Raw genomic sequence first — 27,321 nt, 5'->3', positions numbered from 1 at the left:
GCCCTTCCCAGCAAAGCCCTCCTTAGAGGTAAGGAGGTAAAATCTGAGAAGTGTGCGTCTCAGACTAAGGCTTCAGTCTGTGAATCTGGAGAGCTGCTGCTTTGGAAATGGAAACCTCTCCTTTTGTGTATTTGCAGCAGAGGAAATTGGAATAACAGGAAATAACAAGTTAGCATTAACAGCTTTTATCATAGATGATTTTGAGCTTTAGCGAGCTGAGATGCAGTAGGTCAGATGAAAACTTTGTGGAAGGCACTAGAAAGTGGGAAGAAATGTGGAACCTGGACCACGGGGAAGATTAAGTGACTTCTCCAAAGACACAACATAAGAAGGCAGCAGAGTCAGGGCTGAGTTTTCGAGTCCTGGCTGTTGGGTTCTGGCACTAACAAATAAATGGCTTTTCCCAGAGGCAGGATGAAGCCAGTGTAATGACTTGAATTACCTTTGCAGACAGCAAGAAGTTAGAAGCATCCGTGGTTAGCTGTCTGAGCAATTAAAATGTTCTGGCCCCTCCACTCGGGTCATTCTGTTTGTCTGTAAAGGCGAGATGCGGTGACAGCGATTACAGGACTTGGTTTCATGTCCCACTCACCCCCCCTCCCCTGCAGGTTTATTATTATTATGATGTTTTTTATAAGGTGTCTTGGCAGTCTGGGATGCGGTAGCTTACTAAGTAACTTTTTCCCCTCTGATTACAAGGGATGTGTGAATAAAGTAGAGCGGTATTGATTCACACCAATCTATGCATCGACTGCGTGGGAGCCACTTGCAATTCCCAGCAGCACCAGAAAGCTTTGCAACAGGGAGAAATATGACCAGGCAAGTTGAGAAAATAAATTAAACTAGTGTCAACTTTTCTTGTTTCTTCCCTCATTATTAATGGATGGAATGGGGCTTGTTTATCAAGAAGAGGAAAAATTAATTGACACGGGCTTTAATGTTATTATGCCTGGCTTGTCTGGTCACATTTCTTCTTTTTTTTTTTTTTTTTTTACTTTTTGAAAGGCATTTTATTACGGTTTACAGGACCAGCTGCCAAAACTATTGGTATAAACAAGAAAGCAGGTGCATAAATAATGCCACAGCAGGACTGGACCTTCCTCTGTTTCAGAGCTTCAGTAACTTAAATACGGGGAAAAGAGGAGAGGCACGAAGCAAACACAAATGAGCAGATCAGGTACTGAGACCTAACACAAAAGAGGAATGCAGCCTGAACTAATATTTCCTCATTATAATGCTGTGTGCTGCAGCGGGTGTCAGGCTGGATATTCCCATCCGTCAGCACAGCCGTTCATCAGGCAGCGCCCGCGCCGGGGGCCGATGGGACCGCAGACCCCCAGGGACCTGGGACCACGCTCTGCGCTTGCACCCTGCTGGCTGGGTTGGGAGTCTGGAGCAGGACGGTGCCGCGGGAGCACATTCCATGTGTAAGAGGAGACTGATCCTGCATTCACCAGAGCACCAGCAGGCGACTGTTGGGTTATTCTTGCCTAGCAGCAGGAGTGAGATTTAAGCAGAGCCTGCATCGCTTATTGGTATGGTGTGGATGATGTAAATCTCTTCCCTTCTCCTCTCTGTGCTCTTGTCTCCTGCCCTTGGTCTTCGGATTATTGTGCAGGCACAAAAGAGCCTTGGTGATTACTTACTTCCCAGAACCCTTTAAGGAGCTCTCTGGTGCTTTGGCATGCTATAAATGCAGTAAGAGGCAGTCCCAGCTGCAGAGACCCTACAGTCTAACCAGACAATACAGACACAGCTTGGGTGAAGAGGAGCACTGCAGATGCAGATGAGATGAAGTGACTTGCTCCACCTCATTGGGTAACCCCAAGACAGCCTGGGAGTTGAAACAGGTTCCTCCAGGTCTCCTTCCAGTGCCTGTATCCACCAGAGCACCTTTGCTGGTAGCTGAAGGGCCTCTTCACAGAGCAGCAGTGCCCGCAGGGTGGGCGGCGGTGTGCACGCCTCCGGCGAAGGCAGTTTTGGCTCAGGCACTGGGCTGCAAGGCGGTGATGGAGGTGCCGGTACCCATGGCACTGCCCTGGCTGCTGGGGGCAAGGCACCCCGCTTCGGCAGGCGTCTCGGTTTGCCTGTCAGAGCCCTCCAGGGGCTAACCCCAGCATTAGCCTAGGTTTAACCTTTCTGGCACAGGATGCAGTCACCTTGGTTTCCTCGTTTTTATGTACGCATGGGCTTGAAAGAGCAAGACCTTTAACCCAGTAAGCTGCTTTTGTGTAACTCTGCTGATGAGCGACGTCCTCTGTGTGTGCAAACGCAGCTGCAGTATATATCGCTGTACACACAGATAAAACCCAGGCTGTGGAAAAGTTGCTGCCAACTAGCAAGAGGAAGTAGATATATTTCATAGCAATGGTGTCGTCATCTCAGCTATATTTTACCGAGGTTGACATAAAACCTCTCAAGTGACGACAAAGGTGTGAAATATAGTTGGTTCAAGTATGGAAAGAACCAAAACGCAGAACACAGGAGCCCTGACATTCGGTATCTTCAGTAGGGCTTCTTAATATTATTTATGGCTTCTACTGATTTTTTTAAAATTAATTTAATCTTTATATGGTTTCAGTCACTTTCTCTGAAAAATGTTTCTCTTATTTCTGGAATACTGTGGCAGAAAGGGCTGCAGCTGAGCTCTGCTTTGCTGTATGAAGCCATCCACCCACAGGCCTGGGTAGCTTTCTTGGCTGAACAGGGCTCTGGGTCAAAGGAGGCTTTTTGGTGTAACAAAGGTGTGTCAGAGGATGTGTCCTGTGCTGTCGGACATCAAGCGTCTGGGCTGGCATCTGCAGGCTCATTGGAAATGTTTCCAGGGGAACTCAGAGTTATTTGGATGCTTGAGACTATCTTGCCTTGCACTAAGAAGTGTATTTTTCCAGGTTTTCCCTCCCTGGTGAATAATACACTTGTTTCCTAGTGAAAAAAATTCCCTTTTGTGAGTCACGGTTAGAAAGGCACTGTTCTGTCAGCTAGCCATCCCGAAAGGGATCTGGTCTGCAGGGGTACCGAGCACCTTCAACTTGTTTTACTTCAAGTGAAGGCAGCTGTGTCCTCTGGTAATTGACCCCCAAATATTTTAGCTTCTAATTAGCAGATGCAGAAATTCCCAGCCAGTAAAATAAGTCACCTGAAGAAGCGGACCTCTGTTCAGTGCCCACCACGTGTTACAGGACACGTGTAGGCAGGAGCGGTTACACAGCCAGACCAAGCTGGAGCAGAGGGACTGCCTGCTCGGCCGTCAGCACCGCGGGAGGACCCCCGCGGTGGCAGGGGGTGCTGGAAGTGAGTCGTCCTCTTCCCAAAACCTGCTGCCATGGGAGGCAGCAAGGTCAGACTGGAGGGAACCTTCCCAGTGCCTGCCTGAGTGGCACTTCTGCTGTCTTCCTCAGGAGCCTGTGAGCCCCAGCCTTCAACCTCATCACTCCAAAATGAGCCTTTGGCATCTCCACATGTTCATGGGCAGCATGAATGGAAGCTGCAAAGCGTCTGTGAGCGTGGTTGTAGAGATCAAACAGGATGGTTTGCTAGGTGTCCTGAGTGTCTCCATGTTGACATGCGCTTGCGGAGGTAGGAAGGAAGGTGATTTGGGGGTGATGGGTGAGAAATCTTTAGCCACTTCTCTGGAATCACAGGCCCAAGGGAAAAGCCTGGCCCTTCGTTGGATGCAAGAGGGCTGCCGGGCGGGGGGGAGTGGGTGAACTCAGCAAAGACCATTTGTCATCTGGAGGAAGAGCGATCCTGAGCAGGCGTAGCACTCGCTGCCCCGTGCCGATGGGCCACCCACACACCAGCTGCGAGGACCTGTTCAGGCTGAATTGCTGGGCCTTATACGGTAACTGCAAAGCAGCTTTTCCGCTGGATAGCCCCCTCCGTCTTCTTCCGTGGCCCAGGTCATTCCTGGTAATTAGCCGGAGCTCCGCACACGTGCGGACGCCTGCCCTTGCCGCAAGCAGAGCCAACCCTCTCCCTTTCAGGTGCCGGCTTGCTCCCAGCCGCCGGGACTCTGGGAGAGCCTCGCGTGTCATTTCGGTGCCTGTCGGTGCCCATTAACCAGCGGATGAATAGAGTGAAATGACTCCTTTTTCTGAGCAGATGCTAAAGGAGGGTTTTTTCACCTGAAGGTCATGAATACATGTCTCAGCTTCCTTTAGTGATCGTACTTGGCTCTTTCGTTTGGGGGCATCTGTTTGCCTCTTACTTTATTTTTTCCCTCTTCTTTGTCTTTTCTTTTACAGAAAAGATTATTCAAATGAATATTCAGTTTTATTCATTTGAATAAAAAACCCAACCGTTTGACTCTGTTAAATGCTTATCTCTTAAATAGAGCTTGTTAGCTTCCAATAATAGCTTCATTCAGAAGGATGCAGTATAATTTCATTTTAAAATGTGTGCTCCTTGACAACCGGAATCCTATTTATGTCACCATTTTAAACGGCGTTCTTTGTTTTCTGTTAATCTTTTTCATACACTTTCCGAGAACCATTTTTTTTGTTGACTCTTAGTACCTCTCAGAAGAAATAATTGTCTGTTTAGTCCAGGAAGGTTTCTGAGAGTTCTGGTAATTTAAAAATGAGCATGTATTCATTATGCTAACTAATAAGGCATGCATGCAGTAATATTTTTGTGTGTGTGCAATTATTAAAAGTTGGAATCTTATGTTCAGAAAGTGAAACAAAGGAAGGACCCATTAACCCATCACTTCTATGAAGTTTTTAATTCTGGGGCATATGATATCTTGGGGATTGTTCATTTAAGGAGCGGTAGCGTCTCTTGAATAGCATCCTATGGATTTTAAGTGCCTGTATGCTTGCAGATTAAAATCGTCTGATTGCTTCCCAATCAGTTAAAGGTGTTGGTAATCGTAAAGGTAAAACATTGTGAGCTTTCAGTTACGGATCGAGTGCCCTGCGGGGGCTCTGGGCCTGAACCTGCGAGCCCCCCGCCTGCTGGAGCTGCCTGCCCTGCCTGTCTGCCAGCTCCAGAGAGGAAGGAATAGAAGATGGTGTTGGGTTTTCTTACAGACTCGGTCACATCTGTTTTTTCTTGCCAAGCCAGCTAGACTGGCCTGTGTGGCATAGATCTTTTAAAAATCTGCAAATGAGTGTTGACACCTATGGATTGTTATTTTATTCCTGTTACAACATCTGTAAATGCAGAAAGCTGGGTGGCTATCTGATTTAATCAGACAAATAATTTCTTGATAAACCTGTGTTTAAGCCATATGGAGTGGGATGAGAATGGGAAACTTGTTTCTGAGTCCAAGTGTGTAATGACTGCAGTGGGCTTTCTTGCGGCGTTATGCACATTAAGGCTAATCTCCTGTAAATTCCCTCTCTCTCCTCCATCCTGGCAGTGAGACCTGACAAAAGTTGAAAGAGAAATCCTCAACTGCAGTGCTTGCTAATGAGTTACTAATGATGAAGATGTTGCTGGTGCTCAAACAATTAATGACTTGTAGACCCAGACTGGCCATCTCATTGCACTAGGCAAAGCCGGTCCCCAGCGGCGCGCTGCTCCCAGCTCCGGTAATTGCCCGATGCAGCGTGCTCCGGGATTCCTGGGATGCCGTATTCAGCCAGTTAACCACAAAAACTAGTTTTAACTACAGGTCTGTTTAAGGTAGATTTAAATGGAATAATTTAGAAGGCAAATGAAAGACTTAAGTAAAATACTTCAAGGTGCTATATGCTTTAAGTGCAAAGTAAAACAGTATTCTGAGTGCTAGGTTCGTGTGTGATGTGCGCTTGGTTGATGTGTTACGCCTTGGAGGAGATCTAGAAACCAGTTCTGGTGGCTTTTCCCCCAAAAAGAGAGATGGAGCTTTGCTATGTGTACTGTGCATTCCCACACAAGCCGGCTGGGAGCTGCTCAGACCTCACCTTGGCCAGTGTGGAAGCCAGCAAATGCACTTTACAGCTTCAAATATTGTAGCCTGCAAAACATATCTTGTACCTATAGGTTGCAAAACCCATATAGTTGTACTATCTTCTGCTGTGCCCCATCAAAGCAAATCTAGTGTGATGAAGTATTGCTTTGGGACTGCAGCGCAGAGACTGACTGCTTCTGGGCGCTTACTGGGAGTGCTGGGTCTGGCAGGGGAAGCGGGTTGGGGGTGGCACTTGGGACCCCCAGGACACAACCACGGCATTCAGCGCTGCTGGAGGGGGAGCAGGCCTGATACTGGAAGGTGCTAATTGCAGATGGGAAGTGTCAGTAGCAAAGTGGGTTTGAGATGAGGCTTCACGGCTGTATTCCCAAACAGCGGGGGGGTGGGATGGGCAGCGTGGGATAGACGGGCGTGCAGCCGGAGGCAGCCGGGAGCCAGGTCCTTCACAGTCAGCAAAGACAAAAGTGCTTTGCTGCCGTGCGCGGCTGAGCGGGGGTCTGCTCACTGGGCGAAACTCTTCACGGAGACTAACGCTGGGCAGCATGGTTTCCCCTCCCTCTTCCTTCCCCTGTTGCCCAGCGGAGGGCGAAGGCTGCTGCCAGGGGTGCCCCAGCCCCGGCTGGTTTGGCTCACAGCCTGGTGCCATGAGAACATCACCGGCTGTTTCACCAGCGTTGAGTCCAGCGGAGTTTTCAGTGCAGTTTGGGAGATGAAGTTCATCCTGTTGTTACATTTTTAAGATTTCATTAGCTTAATTGGTGTCGATGTTGACTCATGAAGTCTTTGCCAAAAATATAGCACTTTAGATTGGGTTTTGTTTGTTAGCTTGATTCTATTTTTTTTAAGTCATGAGTGGGGAATATGACTGTGTATAGCTGTGGTGGGCCGCCAGATTTCTTTAGTGTGGCGTGTCTGCAGCCGTGTGGCCCCAGCAGAGCAAATACAGTGTACAGCTACAGGCGGGCAGCAGGCATCAAACAACCCTAAACCAGCCCAAATCCACAGCTCCTTTGAAGCAGCAGTGGCAAAGCGAGGAATGATTAGATCAGAGGCCTTAAATGTAATGGTTTCTCGGAGGCCTCAGGATGTCCTGATGAGGTATTAGAGGAAGTCATTCAGGAAGAAAGGGACAAATAACCACCTCCGGAGCCCGGCTGACCCGCGGGGCCGGCTGCATCCGCACGGGACGGAGCTGCAGTGGCTGTGCCGCCGGCCCCGGCATGCAGCAGCGGGGACATTCGGTGTTCGCTCAAAGTGAATGGAAACACAAAGCGCTGCTGCATGTTTGGGGAAGCATTGGTATTTTTTTCCTCGCCACGGATAGCGAGGAGTAAATGAGGAATCATCTTCTGTCCTCCCAGATTTTTATTTTTTTGGGTTGTGTAATGAGTCAGCTCTAATGGAGAAGTCCCATGGAATTAAACAAGAGATAAAATCAATATAGTTCCATAGAAATATAATTGGGTTTGGTAGAGATTGCTCTTAAAAACCTATAAGGTGTAAAAGAAAATATGGCCTTATTTTAGTTTCTGAGCCATCATGTAACTGGGGTGTAACTATCCATTAAATTCTGCAGGATGGATCAAAAAATCCATAAGGAGGTTTTAATTCTCCATTAAATCCTATGGAAGAGCTGGAACAGAACCGTATTAATTTTCCCTGAGACAATGCTTCTTCCCTCCATTAGCCTATAATAAGTTCAGCAACAGCCCCGTGGACAGCAGGTGTATTTACACGTGCTTATCTTTATGAAAGTTTTCTAAATTCTCAATGGCTAAACAATGTTATATTAAAACGAAATCTCTTTAACTTAACTAATACCTTCCTTTCACCCTCCCCTTTTTGTTTCTTTATTAAACAGGATTTGGCTTCGTAACTTTTGAAAATGAAGACGTGGTGGAAAAAGTGTGTGAAATTCATTTCCACGAAATCAATAATAAAATGGTAAGTTGTTTTTGTTCCACAGCGCGTGTCGGTGGCAGCGACCTCTCGCCCTTTCTCACAGACACGTGCCGTCCTGGGTGGTGGTCCTCTGGGGAGATAATTGGGTGCTGGGCACACCGCGCCTGGCAGAGGTGCCATGGGGACAGGCTGCTGAGCCCTGACCATGGCTTGCTCAGGCGCTACTCCTGTCCCCCCACCAGCAGGACAGTGCCTGCCCCCCCCCCACGAGGACAGGCGTTGTTTGCGGGCTCAGGCAGCTGCCCCAGAGCAGGTTTTGGTGTGGAAGCCAAAGGGCTGAAGATGGTGTGAATCAACCTGCTCAGCTTCTTGACCAGCCTTGGGGAAGCCCTCCTTCTCCCCCCCTGCTCTTGGGAAGAGCCGTGGCAGCTGCTGAACGGCTGCATTAGGGGGTTTCAGGAGGGAGGCGGACTGGGGTAGCTGTTACAAACCATGTGCTCCCAAAATAGCTGTTCTGGTCAAGCTCGCGAGTCCTGATGCTGCTCTGACGTTGCTGCTGCCTGTGTGTCCCCTGGGAAGTCGTGGCTCTCTGCCATCGAGCCGCAATCGCTTTCCACCCAGGCCCAACCCAGGAGTGAGACCTGGGTGAAGTTTCTCCTCTATGACAGTCAGGTCCCAGGTTGCAGGTTACCCTGTCAGTAAAGCCACTGAGCCAGATGAAAAAGGGCATTTGTATTTCAACTGATGCAGTAACTTTGATATTTTCAGTGAAAATATCCTTTTTCCCTTTGTCAAATCATCCTTTGCTTCTCAAATGTGTATTCAGATATGCATTGTATATTGGTCTGATATGTGTTCACAGACTTTAAATTCAATAATAGAGCTTTTAGTGTGGATAAGATCAAAGCAATCTCCTTGGCATATGCTGGAGGCCTGATTCAATATTTGACTTGCTAATTTTTCCCAGGGCACTGAAATAATATTCTTCATATTGTTCCTCACTGCAATATGCATTTGAAATAAAAGTAAGGGTCCCCCTGGCAAACTGAGTGGTGGGATGGCAGGGCAGGGCTGGGGCAGTTCCCCTTGCCTGGTGGGAAGCCTCTCGCTCAGTCTCCGATGGGTGCTGTGGGCTTTGCCTGTGCCCTGTCCAAGCATCTCGCTGCTTCCCCAGCCGCCTCCTTCTTCTGGGGTTTCTTGCCTGCCACCAGCAATACCTCACCCTAGACACGGGCGTTGTGGGGGAGGCTCATTCCCTTGTATAGTGCCTAAATGCTGACTAATATGCCTTAAAACAAACCAAAAAGAGCAAGCCCCAACCACCCCCACCCCAGCATCCAGACGACAGACCCAGCAACAAATTAGAAACGTTTGGAATGTAAATTTAGGTAAGACTTGTCATTTGGGAGGGAAGAGCTGCAGTGCCACTCTCCAGGGTTTTCCTACCGCTTAATTGTGGGTGGGTGGGTGTCGGGTCATACTCTGTAGGTTTAGTTATTTCACACAATAGATTTTTCTCTGGAGCAAGGCTCAGCCTTCACCTGATGCAGGTCAGCGCTGCCCAGTATTGCCCTGGTGAGGTGCTGGATGTCGGTTGGAAGGAGGTGGTGGTGTGTCCCAGCAAAACTGGCATCAGCAGCGGGGCAGAGCACATTATTTGATGCTTCCTAGTGGGATCTGCACTCCTGTGCCGTAAAAATCTTACCCAGCTGTTTGCAGACCCGTGCTAGGGGAGGAGTGGTGGGAGAGGTGTTGGGAGGATTTCTTCCCAGATGAAAGGCTGCACGGGAAAGAACAGCAGAGCAGGGAACGTGGAGGATGGGACAGGGCAAAAACACTTCAGGAACATCACAAAGAGCAAAAGAAACAGTGTAGGCTGCTGGTGTTTTGTTGTCACAGATAATTAAAAGATATTCTTCCCAGCTTTCCGTTCCTGCTTGGTGCACAATCCAGGTGCCACGATGCTTTGAGCATTCTCTTCTTGTCACTTCTTCTACAGCACTAATTTTAAAAGCAGCCCACGAGGGAGGAGATGAGACGTGATCCTGTCTTGGGACTGACTCATCGTATCGCTGATGTGTCTGCAGATTAATTACCAATCCCATGCAGGGGCAGGAGGACTTGTGCACGTGTGTGTGACAGTGAGCTGGTGCAGATGGCCAGAGGTGACACGCAGCTGGCTGGGGGTCAGAATTAGGCACAGGCATACTTTCCACAGCACCCTCAGAGACTCACCACTCCTGCTTCATTTTTAACATGTCCCCCTCTAGCATTGAGCTGCCAAGGGGACAGGTTCTCGCAGCCCAGCTCGAGGCGACTGGGTTTGCAGCTGCTTGGTAATCTGGGACTGGGACGCCCCATCCCTGTTCCTTTCCCCATCCCTGGGCTGCTTGGCTGGGGCATCTGTGGCTCCGCAGGCACCAACTCACCCTGAGCTTGCTCTTTCTCATCTCCTGAATGCTGTCATTTCCCAAAACACAGGGGCAAGCAAAGGGTAGCAGGGCTGCTGTTGTTCACGAGCCTATTTCTAGCCTCCTGTCTCTCTGGCAGGCTATTTTTAGCCCACCCATTCTGCTTCTGTTGCCATCCGTAAAGCTTAGAATGTCAAATGTAATATTAAACGAGCAGTGTGAAAACGAAAAGAAAATGCCAGTGAGGTATTTAATAAATGAAACTTGGAATTTATGTGGGAGGCCAAAGATGCTCTCCAAACATTGGCGGGGGGGAACAAATAAAACCCAAACAAGCTACCTGCAGAATATTGTTCCTCTGACATAAGCAGGCTGCTTTGCAAGGAGAAACCTGGTTTTCTAAGGGGGTGCAGAAGTAGCTGGAAAAGAAATGTGATGGAGTAATTTATTTTCCTTTAGATTCCACTGTGATAGAGTCGCTCACATCACGGGTATGATGGGACAAGCACCGGCGAGCAGTGCGATGAGCTGAGCCTGGCCCAGGCGCTTTGCACTTGAAGTCAGGATCTCAAGTCAGACTCTGAAGCAGCTGACAAAAATGTTAGGCTGTTTTAAAATAGGCTTTGACGCTGCGTAGCACCTGTGGCTGTTTTTCTCTCTCAGGGTGGGATTTTGTGGGCTTTTTGTTGTGGGTTTTTTTAATGTATCAGCACTCTTCGGGCTTCTCTGAAGACTGGCAGCCTTCGCTGTGTGGTGATGTTTTAGACGTGTATATCATGCACCACGTGCCTTTGGGTTTTCATCCAAATACTTTGTAGTCTAAGGCACCTCCATCCCTGGAAAGACTAAACTGTGTCCCACGTGCAGAAGGCAGGAGGGCGCATGAGACCCCCAGTGTCCAAGGTCCCTGCAGTAACCAGGAGCAAAGGAAACACAACATACAGCCAACAAACCACCACCAACCTTGCACAGACATTTCAAGAAGCCACTGAGTCCTTTGCCAGCTGGACACCATGGAAGACAGAGGTCAAGCCCCAGATGTGGTTCTGGGCTTCGTGCATGATCCTGCTGCCTTTCCAGTTGGCATCTTACTGGTGGCAGTAATTTGCTGGCTGTGTTGGGAGGAGGTACATGGAGCATAGTCCGTGGGTGATGCATGTCATGCTGCTCGGCTGTTTACAGGCACGACACTGGGCTGCAGGCGTTTGGGGTGTTGTAGGTAGCTAGTTCTGGAGCAGACGTCTTCGGGGAGGCTTGACTGAATGACCCTGCCATCTCTGCATAAGAAGCATCTGGGTCAGGGAGTGGCTGTAGGGCTGAATGTGGCATTGGCTTGTCCAGAAGGCATGTCAAGGGACAAAGGGGAAAGTTATAGGACGTGTCCTGGTTTCAGCTGGGATAGCGTTAAATTTCTTTGTAGTAGCTAGTATGGGAGTGTGTTTTGGATTTTTGCTGGCAACAGTGGTGATAATGTGGAGATGTTTTGGCTGTTGCTAAGTCACGCTTACACTGGTCAAGGACTTTTTCAGCTCCCCGTGCTCTGCCGGGGGCACAAGAAGCTGGGAGGGGGCACAGCCGGGACAGCTGACCCAAACTGACCCACGGGATATTCCATACTGGTGGCCCGTACGGGGATTTCTTGTGCTTAATCTGGGTCCAGAAATCACCCTCCTCCCTTGTGAGGAGATTGTTTTAGTGTTGTAAGCATGTCTTGATGTTTTGTCCCAAATCTGCAAAGCACACAAGCTCATCACACTTTGCCACGCCCTCACCGCTCCCAGCCCTCCATGGGGCCATTAACTCTCATTTTACACTCCAAGCAAGTAACCAGAGAGTTAAGGAACAAACTCCAGTGGCCAGAAATTAAATAGCAGCTCTAGTTCAAGGACCCTACTGCTATTCCTGGGAAACTCTTTGGGGCTGGGGTTGTCCCTTCATTTGACACATCTGTAGGACCTACCAAAAGGGAATTGTCATCGTGAATGGGGCATACAGGCACCAAGGCTAACAGTGTGCCTGGCACTGGGGAGTCTGGTTGTCAGCAAGTCACAGGAGAGCATCACTGCTTGTTGTTTCCTACTGTAGGATCACTACCAGCTTGTAGAGCTGGAGCCTGACACACCTGGTTGTTGTGGGAGAGCGCATGTGGGCACTGCTGTGAACTGTCATGCAGAGAGGCCGATGGTCATGGCAACAGGTTCTCTGCAGAGGGCTCATTGCAGGAGTGCGCCGGTAGGAACCCGTGCTGGGCAGGCAGGTGTGCAAGGTGTTACTGACATTAGTGGTGCTAGGGAGAGGCTGAAAATGCAGTAGCTTTGGAAGCCCCGTCTGTCAGCTGAAGGACACTGCAGACCGCTTGCGGGTTGGATGCATTCCTATGGCGTTGTCTTCAATGTGCTTTAAATTATGTAGCTTGTGAGCTGTGCGATGACACCGCCCTTGCTGGGCTCTCCAAGGGTGGCTGGGTTCTCCAGCCCTCACAGGGCAAGAAGGAGCTGCCCAACGCTGGATGTTATCAGGTGTCTTGGGGACAAACTGAACTGATGAACCGCGATGAACTCTGGCAGACTCGGCTCTCCTGTAGCTGTCGACTTCTTTTGTGGTCTGAGGACACGCTGAGCAGCTTCTGACCCCATTGTCCCCACCCCACCTTTGTCAGTTATCTACTGTTTGGGTTTGGTTTTTTTTAAATATGCTTATAACCTTTCTTCTGTTGCCTGGTGTAGCCCTGCCTTAGCGGCAGGACGGGGTGAATACAGATTTCTCTGTTAGAGGAGCGATAGTTCTGGCTTGCTGTGGCATGAATGACATGGCGTCCCCAAGGTAATTGAATATCAACTAACTGTTGAGATTCGAACACACATTGCTGGCAAGACAAAGTTGCCTTGTCTTTGGGTGGTAAAATGAGGTTTTGTGCATTGTGAATATGTCCGCATTCTGCTTTCCTCAAAATAGCCCTGGTTTCCCTGGAAAGCTGTTAGCCATGGTTTTTGAGACGTCCTGGTGCTGAGAGCTGACAGCCTGTGTTGTTGTACTGGGTGTAAGAGGCTTTTCACTCCCCATCTCAGCCGTCCTGGGTTCTAGTGGCTTTGACTGCTCAGTTTGACCCAAGAGTACCCCAGTGTAATGTTAATTCTCCAAACTAGACTAAACAAAAATAGTGAATTTTAGTTTCCCTGCTTTTTTTTTTTTTTTTTTAGCCTTAGAGTTAAAACTTTCTTTGTTAGGCTGCTGAAAGTGAAGCACATCCCTCATGCAGGGGAGGTGGAAAAAATCTGGAAATTATTAAGATGTACAGAAATGCTGAACTGAAAGCTTTTGCAAGATCCAGATTTATGTACAAAGTACCCGCATCGGGCAGGCTCTTGGGGGTGATTCAGTACAGTGCTGAGCACTGACTCGTAAATCCAGATCCATTCCCTCCTGGAGAAGCTCCATTGCACGTCCCACATTGCCAGCACGCGTGTGACATTCCTTCTGCCCCCAGGGTTTTACCCTCATGGTAACTGCGGCTGTGGGATGGTTATAGCCATCTCCATCCCATTCCCCATGGAGGAGCAGGCTGGCTTTTTGCAGACAAGCAGCCTGAGCCCTTTTTTTCCCCTTTTCCTGCCTCTGTTGGTGAGGAGGCACCGTCCAAGCCCACCACTGGTCCACTAACATGGTCCTTCGCCTCCTGTTGCTGCATTTTCCCCATTTGCGAATGGGATTGTGCCTGGGCAGCTTCTGCAGAGCACTTCAAGGCCTGACGTTGCCGAATGGGGAGTGTTAAAACCCACCTGAGGCATGCAGCCCCTTCCCGAGGGATGGCAGAGCGGGGCCAGGGCTCCTGGTCCCGAATGTTGCATGCCATCCCTCCCAGGAGGCAAGAGTCTCTGCTGGATAACAGAGACTGTTTTTGCCTTCGATATGGGGTATATTTGTTTACAAAGGCTTAGGAATTATTTTTCCTTCCTACTGGTAACTTTTTCTTTCCATTTAAATCCCAGTTAAAACTTTTTTGCAGCTCACTGCCATTCCCTTTATATCCTCATGTGCTGTGAAAATCATAAATTACGCTAGTCTTTCAGAGAGCAGCAGTAGGCTGTTTTGTGGTTGCAAAAGCTAATTACTGGGTTATTGTTTCTAACAGTGCTAATCCAAACTTCATTTTCCTATTAATTGTCCGTCGAGCCAGGCTAGATTGTTTTTATCATCCTGACTGTTTGCAGCACAAGCGGCTGCGAGGTGTAACCAATGCCACCGTGACATTTGGAGTGGTGGCGAACCCAAAAAAAGTGGTTGCGAGATGAAATGACACACTTCTGGTGCTCAGTCCCAGTCATCGGGCTGGAGAAATTAGATTGGCATGCTCCTGTTAAATGCCCCTCTGATTAAAAATAAGCAAAGGACAGTTTGAGAGGATATTGCTGAGCTGCTGTGCTGGCGTGCAGGGTGGCGAGGAGGGAGGCTGGCACTGCTCGGCGTTTGGAGCTCACTGTGTCCATGGGCTCTCGAGGGCAGTTGATGGAAAGGGGAGGTAGCAGCAGGCTGCTGGCTTTAGGCTGTGGGCCTTTCTAGGGCACCGAGGTTTTGGGGGACATGCAGCCCAATTAGGCTGAAACCCACCATCAAGTCTCAGGCTTAAGCCTCCCTGGGAAGCTCCGACGGCTTTGTCCCCGCGGGGCAGTGATGGGGCTGGGTGCCAGGCATACATATCCTGTGCTGTCCTCGTCCCCAGCCCCGCTCCAACAGCAGCACCTCAGCGTGCGAGCGGCTGCTTGGGAAATTCACTGATGGGAAGTTTTCTGTTTCCTCTTCTTTCTCTTTTTGTCTTAATATCAGGGCCCAGGAACCCTGTGGGGCTCTCCATCACATGCTCAGTAGCGTGTCTGCACCATCCCATGCCTGCGGGAGTCTGTGTGTGTGCATGGGAGTGTGTGTGCGCGGGAGCATGGGTCTGCAGGGGACAGGGGTGTGGAGGTTGCAGGGGACAAGGGTGTCGAGGTTGATGGCCCTGGCTGGAGGACGCACCAGTCCTCACCCTGGCCCTTACTGGGGTGTTTCTCTCCCGGAGGACTTGCTGCTCCAACAGCACTGAAGAGGAGACGGAGGAAACCGCTGGCCCTGTTGTGGCTGTGCCCGAGTTTTGGGATGTCCGGAGAGTGGGTCTCCCAGCACTGCCCTGTTTCCCTTGTGCAGCAGTGTCTGGGCTGTGCACGCATGCCTAACCACTCCAGCCATGCCTGGTCCCTCTCTGCCCTTCTCCCGCTGCCTCCTGCAAGGACCCAAACACTTCTTGGCAGGAAAGTAGCAAAAGCGGAACTCAAGAAGAATTTTGCTCCAAACTTCACTGGGTTGGGGTAGCTCGTTTGCAAGAAAAGCATGTTTTGGCAGCGTTGGCAGTGTCTGAGCATTGTAGCTTCGGAAAGCGTTGCAAGCAAGCAAAGTAAATAGAGTCTGCGGAGGTTTGCAGCAGAAAGGGGAGGAGTAGGTGGTTTTGTTTAAAATACTCCCATTACAGTCAGTTAACCTTTATGTTACCTAAATGAAAATTGTATAAACCTGAAATTTTCGCTGATCAGGTTGCCTAGGAACAAGCGGTTGGTTTTCATAAGACAATGAATACGCAGTCACTGATCAGGCTATTAGGCACGGAGACATTTAGCCACATTACCCTACCTCCCCGGGTTTGCCTGGGGTAGTGGCCTGCTTGTGCGCAGGGCGCACGCCCACCTTTGCCTGCTTGCGCGAGGGACGGAGGTGAGGCGGGAGCCACAACCCTGCTTGGAGCTGACCCTCCTAGTCCTCCACGACAAGCAGCCCCGTTCCCGAGCCCCTGCCCACAGGCTGCTGGTGCCACGGCTGGGATGGGAGGGCCGAGGGCAGCGAGGCTGCACGTGGCCGTGCCACCATGTCTGCCAGGAGCCAGGCCCTGGCTTGCGGCACCCCTTCTCCCGCTCTGTTCTGGCCAGGCAAGGGCCAGGGGGAGCTTAAATGTGCAAAGATTGAGGAACTGGTTATAGAACAAAGTTAGAGGCATAAAGTTCAAGCCTCTGGATTCAGCCTGAGACCCTTACCCTCAGACCAGTGATGCTCGTTGTGAAAACCGTGCAGGTGGGGCACACGGGGACTTGGGGCTTCCTCACACCCCATGCAGGGCTGCACTGCATATCTGCGCATTTTCCTATTGCTCAGAGCATGGACTAAAGTGTAGAGCCATAGAAATGGGTTGGGATAACTCTGGTTAGCTCCGAACGAGCTTACCGGCATGGCCGTAGTGCCAGTACCAAGGGGGGCACGGGGGTAGTCTGCTGGGGTGGCAGGTCAGCAGTGCTGGAGCTGGAGAATATGAAAAAGTGCTTTATTTCTTCCTTTTCCCATCCAAAAAGAGGCTGAGAACCAGGACCCGGTGGTGTGGCTGGGGGTCCTGGATGTCCTGCTCCTGGCTGGGCTGGGTCGCCGCCTCTCACTGGGTGTTGGTGGAGACGCGCAAGGTGGTTCAAGTGGCATTAAGCAACTTCAAAAGGCAGCAGGAGTAACTGGAAGTGAAAGAATGCAGATCGTTTATTAATAGGGTTTACAGAAATTTTCTGCTGGGTAGAAATATTGATTCTTTATTCCTGTTTTAAAAGGAGCTTTTTGTAATGATCACCAAGAGTCATTTTCTGTTATCGATTGCAACAGAGCTGTGCTGGAGACCTCCCTCCATTCATTCCACACCCGCGAGTACCATTGAGAGTGAACGCAGCACAGGTTTTCCTTTCAGGAACATGGCAACTTCTTAAATCAGCATTTCTGTCATCTTTACAGTGGGGTTTTGCTATGTGTGTTTAAAGAGACATACACGTTTGCTCTTTTAAATCCGTTTACGCTATTCTTAAAGTTCACCTTTGAGGGGGAGGCGGTGTGGGGAGGCAAATGCTAAAAATAAAACTCCCCCCTTAAGTAGATCAGTTCTGCATTTGACATTTACATGGAATTCATTTGCATCTCATTTGTACATGTTTCTGCTCAATAGGTAGAATGTAAGAAAGCACAACCTAAAGAAGTGATGTTTCCACCAGGGACGAGAGGAAGGGCACGTGGATTACCGTATACCATGGACGCTTTTATGCTAGGGATGGGAATGTTGGGTAAGTGCCGTAGCCACCACACGTCTCCTGGAGCCAGCGGCTCCCGTGTTGTCTCCCTGATTTCTGAACGCTTAAGGCGTAGGGGTGAGCAAATCCCTGCACCTGTGTGGGTGCGAGTCTAAAACTTCAGCAGGGGTGGATTGGGGAAAATAATCCTGTCTGTGGTAAATTATTAACTCCCCCCCCTTCCTGGAATATAAAAATGTGCATTTAAATGGATGTTTTAAATAGTCTGTTTTACTCTTACTCGCAAAAATAGAATGATGAAAGATGCAGTGTGTTCATTCTGACTAAAAATGATCTCTCCCCTTTTTTAGAGGAATTGAGTCACACATTATTCCCCTTCTTTTAAAGGTATCTTTGACAGTTCAGCATAGATAATTGAAAATCTTGCCGGTTCTTAAATGGCATGCAAGATGGAGAAAGCAGGGAGGTGCATAACAGTATAGGTCACAACAATAATTACAAGTTTCAAGGAGATGGAACGGTATTTTAGTCCAGAGTATTGTGTCCAGAAAATACTAATTAAATGGGATAAATGATATTTAATGGCAAAATTCTATTTGTGCATGAGGTCTATTTAGTTATAATTGGTTCTCATTTGTTTCTGCCTAGATAGTTGTTCTTCTATATAATGTGACAACTTCTTGATACTCTGTCCTCAGATTTACTAAGCCAATATGCTGCTAATCCATTTCCAATGTATTTTTGTAAAACCCCATATATTTTCAACTTTCTGCTCCCTTTGTATCACTGGACTTTCCCTCGGTTGTCACCTGCTGTGTCTGTAAAGCATGCGTGAACGAGAGGGCACCTGGAGGTGTTCCCAGGCAGAAATGAGCCTTTCCTGGGCAGGCATCCCTGGTACGTGGCCTCTCTGCGATGCTTTGAATTTTCTGTACTGGGTTTGGATGATACCAGAAGCTGAGCACAAAAAACAGCCTTGAAAGCTGGTGCTCAATTGTCCTGAGCTCTGCTGAGCAGGTCTGTGGGCTGTCTGAGATGCTGAAGGACCCCAAGGCTCCTGGAGCGGGCATCAGGCCAGAGGACTCGGTTCCTATGAGTGTCAGGCTGTTAGGCTGAGTTGTCAGACTTCAGGCACCGCTTGATTTGATAGGGAAAACTTTCCTGCCATGTTTGCTTTATCTCTGAATTAATAGTACTTCTGTTCGTGTGGCTGAAGCGATCCATTTCTAGGATGTTTAATTTGGTTATTTCAGCTGATCATCTATTTTTCTGTCCCCCACACTCCACCGCCACCCTGCCCCATAGTGTTGGGAAATTGCATTTTATGGTTAAAATATTTATCTTCTTCTAGTCAGTCTGTGATTTCATTACCTGTATGTTCCCAGTGTGCTTGAGCATATGTACTTTATTTCCGTTTCTCTTTCTTTCCTGCTTGTGGTGCCTGAGGTTTGGGGTTGGGGAGGTGGTGCGTGCCACCTTGCTGGCCGGTCCCACCCGGCTGCTGGAGGAGAGAGCCCAATTCACCCCGGGTAGGCAAGAAGACCCAGGGCAGCATCCCTCTTCTGCTCACCACAGGCAGAGTCGCCTCAACCCTTCTCCTCGCAGCCAGGCAAGGAGTGAATGGAGCTGGGGTCCACCCCAGTGACCTGAAGGGAAAATTCAGCCCTCAGGTGCAGCATGAGTCATTCCCACCGGGGCTGCCTCCCTGGAAAAAGATTGTTTCAAGCCATATGCAGTAAAAGAAGCCCTCAGCGAGCGGATCTATGTCTGCACAGAGCAAGCGATGCGGGTGCCTGTTGGCAAATCCCTGTCCTGCTGCGGTGGGGTGGGTCAGGTCACCCCAACCGGCTCTGCTCCGGCCGGTCTCACAACGTGCTCTTACTAGATTTCAAATCAGGGTGACTTGCTCAGAATTAATGATTGATTCGTGTTGAAGGCCAGATGCTTCATTATCTGCTCTAGCTGTTTTTTTCATCTTCCCAGTTTCTGCTTGCTACAGTGGCACCATGTTAAATAATTAAGTGCTAAACAAGGAAATTGCAACACATGAGAGCAAGGCTGTCTAGATGCCCGTTATAAATCCCTGTTTTCAAAGGCTGCCTCTAAGAGTTGGCTTCAAGGGAGCTGATGGGCAGCAGCTCAGCAGGGAGCCCAAATCTCTCCTTCCCAAGCCCCAGCAGCTTCGTGGCGGTGGTGGGGCCCTGTCCCCACAGGGAGAGGGGCGTAATTAACCCATCAAACGGCGAGGCCCACAAAGTAACGTACCGCCGGAGGCAGCGTCTGCAGTAGCCGAGCGTTTTGCTGAGATCCCAGGAGGCTGGTGTCAGCCCTACCCCATTCTTCCTTTTAGATGCCTAGCTGGACTGAAACAGAGCAATTGAGGCTGCTCTTGAAGGATTTTTATACCTGTTTCCAGAAGCCCTTGCTCAAGGTCACCTTCTCCAGATGCCATTCATGGGTAGAGGAGGGAATTGGAGGAACGAATGCACGAGACAACCCAAAGGGAAGAGCGGAGAGCGACTCCCTCCAAAGCTATTAAGGAAGTTGGTCTTTTTCATTAATCACAGCCTCCCCAAGGAGCCTGCAGCAGCCAGGGTCTAAAGGTGCGTAGGCAGCCGCTTCTGTGATGATTTGGTTGATTGGAACAAAATTAAAGTGTTCTTCTGAAAGGATTTTTTGACTCTGAGAGCACGGGCAGGCTGAGCCTTTTGCCAAGCCTGCTTCTGGGCTCTCTCGGGCTCGATCTGCTGGTGGGACACACACAGTCTCAGGGGAGATCAGGAACATTAATGAGCCGCTCTGCGTAAGGAGTGGGCTGGACTGGTTTCAGTTCCAGTGATCGATCTCTCCCTGGCAGCCCACCCGGCAGGAGGAGCTGCTCCCCAGCCCCATGGATGCTCGTGAAGAGGCATCATGTCCCCCCTAGCAGGCAGCACACACATCTGCAGCTGAGTGGGAGTGGGTCGGTGGCCGAGAAGCTTGCCAACCACTGAGAAGCCTCACATCTGTCACCTGGTCCTGGTGTGTAAACCAGGAGCCCCGTCGCCCAAGGGCATGTGCGTGTCATTGCATTGCCCCATGGCTTTTTGCCCTCTGTTCAGGTCTGTACCTGAAAACTTGGGAAAAAAAAGAGAAAAGAAGAAAACAACTGAGGAGCAACATTAATAGCGGGTGATGTCTGCCCTGCCATCTGAAGCAGCTCTGTGTGTCTGGGACGTTGCAGCTGCCATTGTGGTGGTCCTGGCAGGGACGCCCAGCTCTGGAGGTGAATGCCACGCTGCTTGATCTGAGCTGAGGCCCTGCAGCACCCACTTCTTCTGGCAATGGCCATCTTAGACTTGTTGGTTGGGCTCTTTTTAAATTGCAAACCCCTCCAGAGACAGGAGCGCTTGGCCCATAAAGCTTATGCCCCCCAGACTGCCAAAATTATGTCTGATATGAACACCGGATTTTCAGAAATTCTCTGGCTGCTTATATCACTGCACAAGGCAGAGCGGGGCTCTGCATTACTGCACATGTTCAATCTAGGTAGGCTGAACTCATGCATAAAAGAAGCTTGTGCCCTTCAAAGAAAGTCATTCCTTTTTTCCATCAGAGTCTGTTTAATAGAGTAGCAGCTGCCTCTGAGGAAGGATTCAGGAAGGGGAGCCCTTCGTTAGCAGAGGCTTCCTGGGAGGCTGCACAACTTCCCGGAGCCCCCCGGGCTCCTACAGCAGCACCCGCTATAGCCATCGCTAACGAACGCGGCTGCGGCCACCCTTAGCTTAGCTCTTTAGGTCAACTTTGTTGGACCAAGGGAGAAACTTCCACCGCAGATGTATTTCTTCTCCATAGCTGCTCTCTAGTACGTGACCACCCCGTGTGTCCATAGGAGATGATTTTGGTTTGCATTCCCTGGTGCCACAGGTGCTTATGTCAAGGTCACAGCATGTTTCTTTTGAGAAAGACCCTGAGCGGTTTTGTTGCAGTATGGGGCTATGCTTCGGCAGAAGGACCATGCCTTTCCTTGCAAAGGACCTGGTATTCCTTGCTCTGAGCAACATTGGGAAACAATAATTTTCTTGCATTTACTGGAACGTTTGAATTAATTTTGAACGCAGAGGTCCCCAGGCCCCAGTTTGCCCGGTGTTCCCACATATTAACCATGAGCTTTGTCCATCTCAGATCACCAAATTTAAAAATTAAAAGACATTTCCATAGCCTGGTTCAGTGGTTGTGGACTCTTCCCCACTTGGAGCGGAGAAACTGTTTCTCCCTTTGGGGGCGCTGGTGGGATGGAGGGGAGTCAGGAGTCCGGCTCGTGTCTCCTGCCTTTCCAGTGACCTTGTGCGTGCACCATGGCAAGCTGCTTGGTTTCCAGGGCCACATTTCACCTTTGCAGATTGGAAGGTAGGGCAGTTTGCCCAGACTTTGTAAAACGTCTGCAATGCTCGGGCTTTACCATGGACCTACCAGGATGGGCGTTAGCACCAGGGATGTTGTGATGCCCTCAGGTACACTGCAAGTAAAAAGGGCAGTGTTACCTGTTTGCAGTTGTTTTCATTGTGGAAGCAGAGCCTTTGCTTTCCCCTTGGAGACCATCTCTGTACCGAGCGGTTGCTCGCACACTGCAGTGGTAACGGACTCCACGGCCATGTGGGATGTTGGCTCCACCAAGAGTGTGGCAGCCGGCTGAGCGTGACCGTTGGGTGGTCAGCGTGGTGCTTCCAGCAGCCATCGCTCTCACCTTGCCTGGCAGCCCTGCCCGGAGAGCATCCAGCACAGGGCAGGATCTGGCCCGCTGCAAATGGGGCTCTGCAAGGCTCCTGCACACACGCTGAAAGGTCAAGCAGCCCGCAGGGTGGGTGCATCAGACCTGCTGTCGTTGATGTCAGACAGGGGCTGGGTGGAAGCGGTGCTGTGAAAGCAGTTTCGGTTGTTGGTTTGAGTTGTGCTTCCACAGACAGGAGGGTCTTGCTTCAGGGGAGGTAATCCAGGCAAAAGTTGGATTTTTGGTTTAGCAACAAGGATAATTAGAGAGATTGATCGTTCCCTGGGACTACTGAAGCAAATAAACTGTTCGGTGCCCAATGCAGGATGAGAATGGTATCTAATGGAAATGGTGGTAGGTCAGCATGGCCATAATTTGGCTTGATGAAACATCCACATGGGCATGGTGTTAATGCGCTATTGGTATTCAGCCAGGCAATTTCCCCTGTGCGGATCGGGCTTTGACTCGTTAGAGCAGAGCTGAGCACTGCAGCAGTAAATGAAGAGGAAAATTGAAGTAATGTTGTATTATAAATTGATGATTTCATCTGCCTGACCTAGAGAGCATTGAGTGCTGGTGATGCAGGCAAGAGCCCCCCAGGCAGCTCCACCAGTGCCACTGCCGTCGGGCACCGCCGGGTTTGGCCGGGGAGAGCCGGGCTGCTGCTGCACACTGCCATGGGTTTGGCGGCAAATGCACCAGGGCAGGAGCATCCCCAGCCCCACAGAGCATTCCAGAGCAGGGCAGCGGAATAGACGGCATCCTGCACTGCAGCGCCAGCTCCAAAAACACCACGGGCACGTGGGCAGCTGCCATTCACTGCCGTGCCTGTCCGGCTGGGGCCACGGGGACCGCATCTGCAGCCTCTGCTCCCCAGGGCAAACCTTAGGCGCTGCCAGCACGCCGGTCCCCTGCGGCCCTGACAGTCACAAACTGACAAATCTGTTTCGGAGTCATTTGAATTGGAATAAAACTTAATTTTTTCCAGTTGGCAGGGAGAGGGGCTGCAGTTGGACACTGCAGAGCGATTTTTCATGGTGGAGCTTGCAGTGGTGTTAATGGCGCTACTTACTTAGCAAACAATCCATTTATCAATATTATTTTTAAAAAAAAGAAAAAAGGTTTGTAAAGCTTAACGCTGAAAGATCTGATTTAATGACAGAGGTGATTAATTTCTAAGGGAATCCAGCTGTTGAGCTGTGAAATAAATACACAAGGGCTATGCGGTGTGTACGTATTGCTGAAAGCCACAGCGTGCTGTCCTGGGATCGCAGGGCTGCTTTCCCCTGGCACTGCTTAATCCCGTAATCAAAATGCATCCAAGCATTTTTATCTTTCAGTTTTAGATTATGATTAACAGTATGTTATATGTATATATAAATCTAATCAGAAATGGAGGGACTTGCTGTGGCAGAAAAATAGCTGTATGATGTATGAGTATATTAAAGAACAAGTAAAAGCAGAGATGGGAGACGCGCAGAAGAACCATTCAGCTGCTAAACCTGTTCTGGGGGTCCAGTCCGGCTGCTGCTGTTGTCGCTGCTGAGGTTCCCAGTGACTTCAGACAGAGCGAGAGCAAACTTTTCATGGTGGTTTCTTGTCCTGGAGAGATCTTTCCTGGGCACTGGAGGAGTCTGGGTGGGCTGGCTGATGCTGCCAGTCAGTGGGAACCTTATGCATCGTTCCTTGCACTGACAGTTGCAAGGGCAGCTCCTGTTTTTAAGCAAACTGGGCAAGGAAATGCTGAGGATCAGAAGTGAGGTTACAGTTTTAGGAAATCTGTACAGGACAGCCTGTGACATCGGCTGTACTGGTTGTAGCAAACAGCCGCAGTGAGACCAGAGAGGGCAGCTGTTTTGCATAAGGGCTGGAAAGTTAAAACACAGGGGGGTCACAGTGTGTGACCCCTTGGCTGCTGCCAGCCCACGCACGTTTAGGGACTAGTGTCGCCTCCAACACATACGCAAACCTTCCTGCTGCCGGAGAGCGAAACTGCTCTCCCCTGGCCTGGTTGTCAGAGCTAACTGCCTGCGATGCTGGCGAGGCATGCACTGTGTAACGCTCAGCCCTTGGCCGAGCACCCGCGGGACTGACAGCCGAGCGGTGGTACCTCTGTCCATCAAACACCCGCGGGCAGACCGCCGGCACCCACCGCCCCCCAAGGGCTCTGCTCTCTTACAGACACTACCTTTCACTCCCAGCCGCTGTGTTAGAGTGGGCAGAGTTGCCACTTAATGCATTTACTTCAGCGTTTTTATTAACAAAATGATCTTGAGTGGTATTTTTGTCATCGTAAAACTTCAAACGCTGCCTGAGGTTGGATGCGTTTCTGCGCGTATCTCAGAAATTGCTTTAGGAAGTGGTTCTCATACCTGGGTTTTACTTTGCTGAAAAATTAAAAGCTCTTTGACTCTCTGGCTCATTGCTGTTGCTGCCTCTAACTCTTTGATGTGTTAACTGTTGTCCTTCACACTCCCAGGTTAAAGAATTACTACTACCTTAATCTCCAACTGTCAATAGCTCTGAAGCAAAGTACATTCATTGTAAGCTCTCCAAATGTCAGAGCAAACCTGTGTTATGTGTTTAGCCTTAGCATTTGGCATTTACTCTTCCAGCTAACAAGTATGCACAGTCCTTGGACTTCAGATACCAAAGTGCATGTTAATTACCTGAGTGACAGGTCTCATGCACAAAGCCAGGCAGGCAAGCTCTAGATGTTTCTATCCAAGATAATAATGAAACCTTTCTGCAGTTTTGCATGAGTGGAATAAATCTTGTCTTTTAATACCTTCAGTAAAATCAAGTCTCACCCATCCTCCATGTCATTTTGCGTTGTATTTAAAAACAAAAAGCCTTTTTTAATCTTCAAATGTCTCTTTCTCTCTCTCTCTTTTTTTATATTTCTGTGATCAAGGTTACCCAAATTTTGTTGCAACGTATGGCCGAGGATATCCTGGATTTGCCCCAAGTTACAGCTATCAGTTCCCAGGTACGTACATTTCATTTGCAGATTTACTTTTTTCCCCCCTCTTTCCTTGTTTTGTTTTTTTCTTTTCCTTTTTTTTTTTTAAATCCATAGCTGCAAGCTGAGACAGGCAAGTCCACAGGGAGCATCTCACACAACAACAAATTTTTTTACTATTTTAAAACAGATATTTCTATATACATATTTTAAATACATTTTTACTAGCGTGTAAATTGGTACTGGTTATTTGAAAACAAACTTCTTGAATTAAAACATAAAGCAACAGAGATGATTTAAGAGCTATTACCATCCCTTTGACGGGTTTTTCCTTTTTTGTCTGTAATAGATATATACACAGACAGACAGACACACGCACACAGAGGCTCACACACACGTTCCCATACTATCCTGCGGTAAGCGTATACTCATTACAAGTGCAGTCTTGGAGAGAGAAGTCCAACCTTCCTGTGTTCTTTATCAAAGTCGCTGGTGTCCTTCAAAGGAATAGTTTCTAGCCATGTGTTTATGCTTCGTTTTGGCTTCGGTTTGGTTCCCCCCTTTCTGCAGCGTGGCCGCTGCCTGCCGCAGCGGTGGGACCGGGTCGGGGCGGCTGCACCACGCCGCAGGCTGGCTGTGGGGATCATGAAAAGCACTTTCCTGCTCCAGCACATCCCACAGGTGGGGCTGAAACTGCACAAGACAGTTCCTTTCCGTTCACCTTGGGGTTTCCCATGCAGCTCAAGCAACGTGACACTGCTGTGGTTTTGGCTTACTAAGAGCTGAAGCCCACCCGGACACCGCGGCGAGCAAACCCCGGTGCGCAGCGCATTAAATTCATGACCGCGGCTGTCACGGGGGTCACTCACGAGCAGCCCCGCCGCCCGCTGCCGCGCTCCTCGGCGGCTTAGAAGGGGAGTGGTGGGAGCACAGCGCTGCTCGGGGCGACTGAGAAGCAGAGTGGGCACCGGTGGGTGCGGGAGGGGCAGCAGCTCCGCGGGAAGGAAAACCAAACACCCTCACGGGAAGGTCCCTTAGGGAGAGGTGAGGATGTGGAGGGAAGCTCGGCTCCACCTGCAGCACACTGGGGCGAAGACAGAGCCTTGTGTTCGGCACTAGGTCATTAGGATGGAGCCTTGCGTTGGAAGCATACGTACTAGTAACATCTGTAAGATGAATAATGTCCTTGGGACAGGGATTTCTGTGGAGCTGGTTTCTGTATGACTAATAACACCATGGCAAACAGTGCTCTTAGGGTTTTTTTTCAGTTGCTAAACTTCTCAAACGCTAGAGCTCTACTTTAAACTCATCTGCCTCTTTCCCCACCTGTGCTACCCCCCTCCCAAACCAAGCCAGGTGCGAAACAACCAGGATGTCAGGGCTGGCGGCGGGGCTGCCGGGGCGGCGTGCCGGGCAGGGAGGGGCGGCAGCGGCGGGTCACCGGGCTGCTGGCGGTGACAAGGCAGCTGCCCCTGCGGGTGTCGCTGGCTGCTCCGCTGGAGCTTGTGGGCAGAGGTCCGGGCTGGCAGGGTTGCAGCCGTTAGGAGCTGAAAATGAGGAGGCTTCAGAAGGCGTTTGCATGTTGTCTCACACTTTCCTCCCAGGCCCTCACAACTCCTTGTACCAGCTGATTCGTATGAAGACAGCTAAATGAGAGACGCCTTTGATAAGTTAAATGATGAAAATCAGCAGAGCTTAGATGACTTTAATTATAAACATGTCTAAGATGAACGTGTCTGCCAGCTGACAGCAGAAGTACCATTTGACTCTAGCCTTCATTATATATATTTTTATTAAGGGCCTGGTTTTTCAAAACAGGCCTTCCAGTTATTTGCTAGTTGTTTTCAGTCTCTTGCAGAGATTGAATACGCAGAAGAAAATCAAAGTGGATTGTCACCACTAAAGAGCAGGTGGAACTCATTGCAGGCACCAGTTGTGCCTTCGGGAGCAGGGCAGCGAGGGGGAGCTGCTCGGAGTCCTCCACCGCCGTGCTTGGATTTCCCTGCCCTAAAGCTCTGCCTGTGGTTGTTTGCTCCACTCCCGCTCAGATGATTTATTCCTTAACAGCAATCAAAACCGTTAACAGAGTTGTTAGGCTGGTTTTCTCAGATGACTTGGGACTCGGGTCTCCAGAAACGCAATCCGTCGGAGCGGCGCGGGGCAGGGGTCCCCCCTGACGGGAGGCACAGTGCAAGGGGTTTGATGCCCATCAGCAGGACAGGGTGTCCCCCTCACTGGAGCCAGGCATACCGGGAGGAGTGCTGGGGGCTGAGCGCCCTGTACCACGGGAGCAAAGCTCAGGGTGCAAGGGAGCG

At 49.8% G+C, this 27,321-nt stretch overlaps 1 protein-coding gene across 18 annotated transcripts in view; it reads left to right on the top strand.

Moving 5' to 3' along the window:
• The window catches only part of MSI2 (musashi RNA binding protein 2), a 259,090-nt gene that overhangs the window by 193,989 nt on the left and 37,780 nt on the right, over positions 1-27,321 (top strand). For 17 of the 18 annotated variants that reach the window (XM_075113488.1, XM_075113489.1, XM_075113490.1 and 14 more), the window contains exons 8-10: positions 7,761-7,843; positions 17,213-17,327; positions 24,959-25,033. In XM_075113488.1, the coding sequence (XP_074969589.1) occupies positions 7,761-7,843; positions 17,213-17,327; positions 24,959-25,033 (273 nt within the window). Of the gene's footprint in view, positions 1-7,760; positions 7,844-17,212; positions 17,328-24,958; positions 25,034-25,355; positions 26,249-27,321 lie in introns of those variants that run through there. The other variant, XM_075113492.1, reaches the window with a different exon arrangement.

Source organism: Phalacrocorax aristotelis, chromosome 18, assembly GCF_949628215.1.
Source record: "Phalacrocorax aristotelis chromosome 18, bGulAri2.1, whole genome shotgun sequence".
In the NCBI taxonomy this organism is placed as follows: domain Eukaryota; kingdom Metazoa; phylum Chordata; class Aves; order Suliformes; family Phalacrocoracidae; genus Phalacrocorax; species Phalacrocorax aristotelis.
This window is presented reverse-complemented; position numbering and strand designations above follow the sequence as displayed.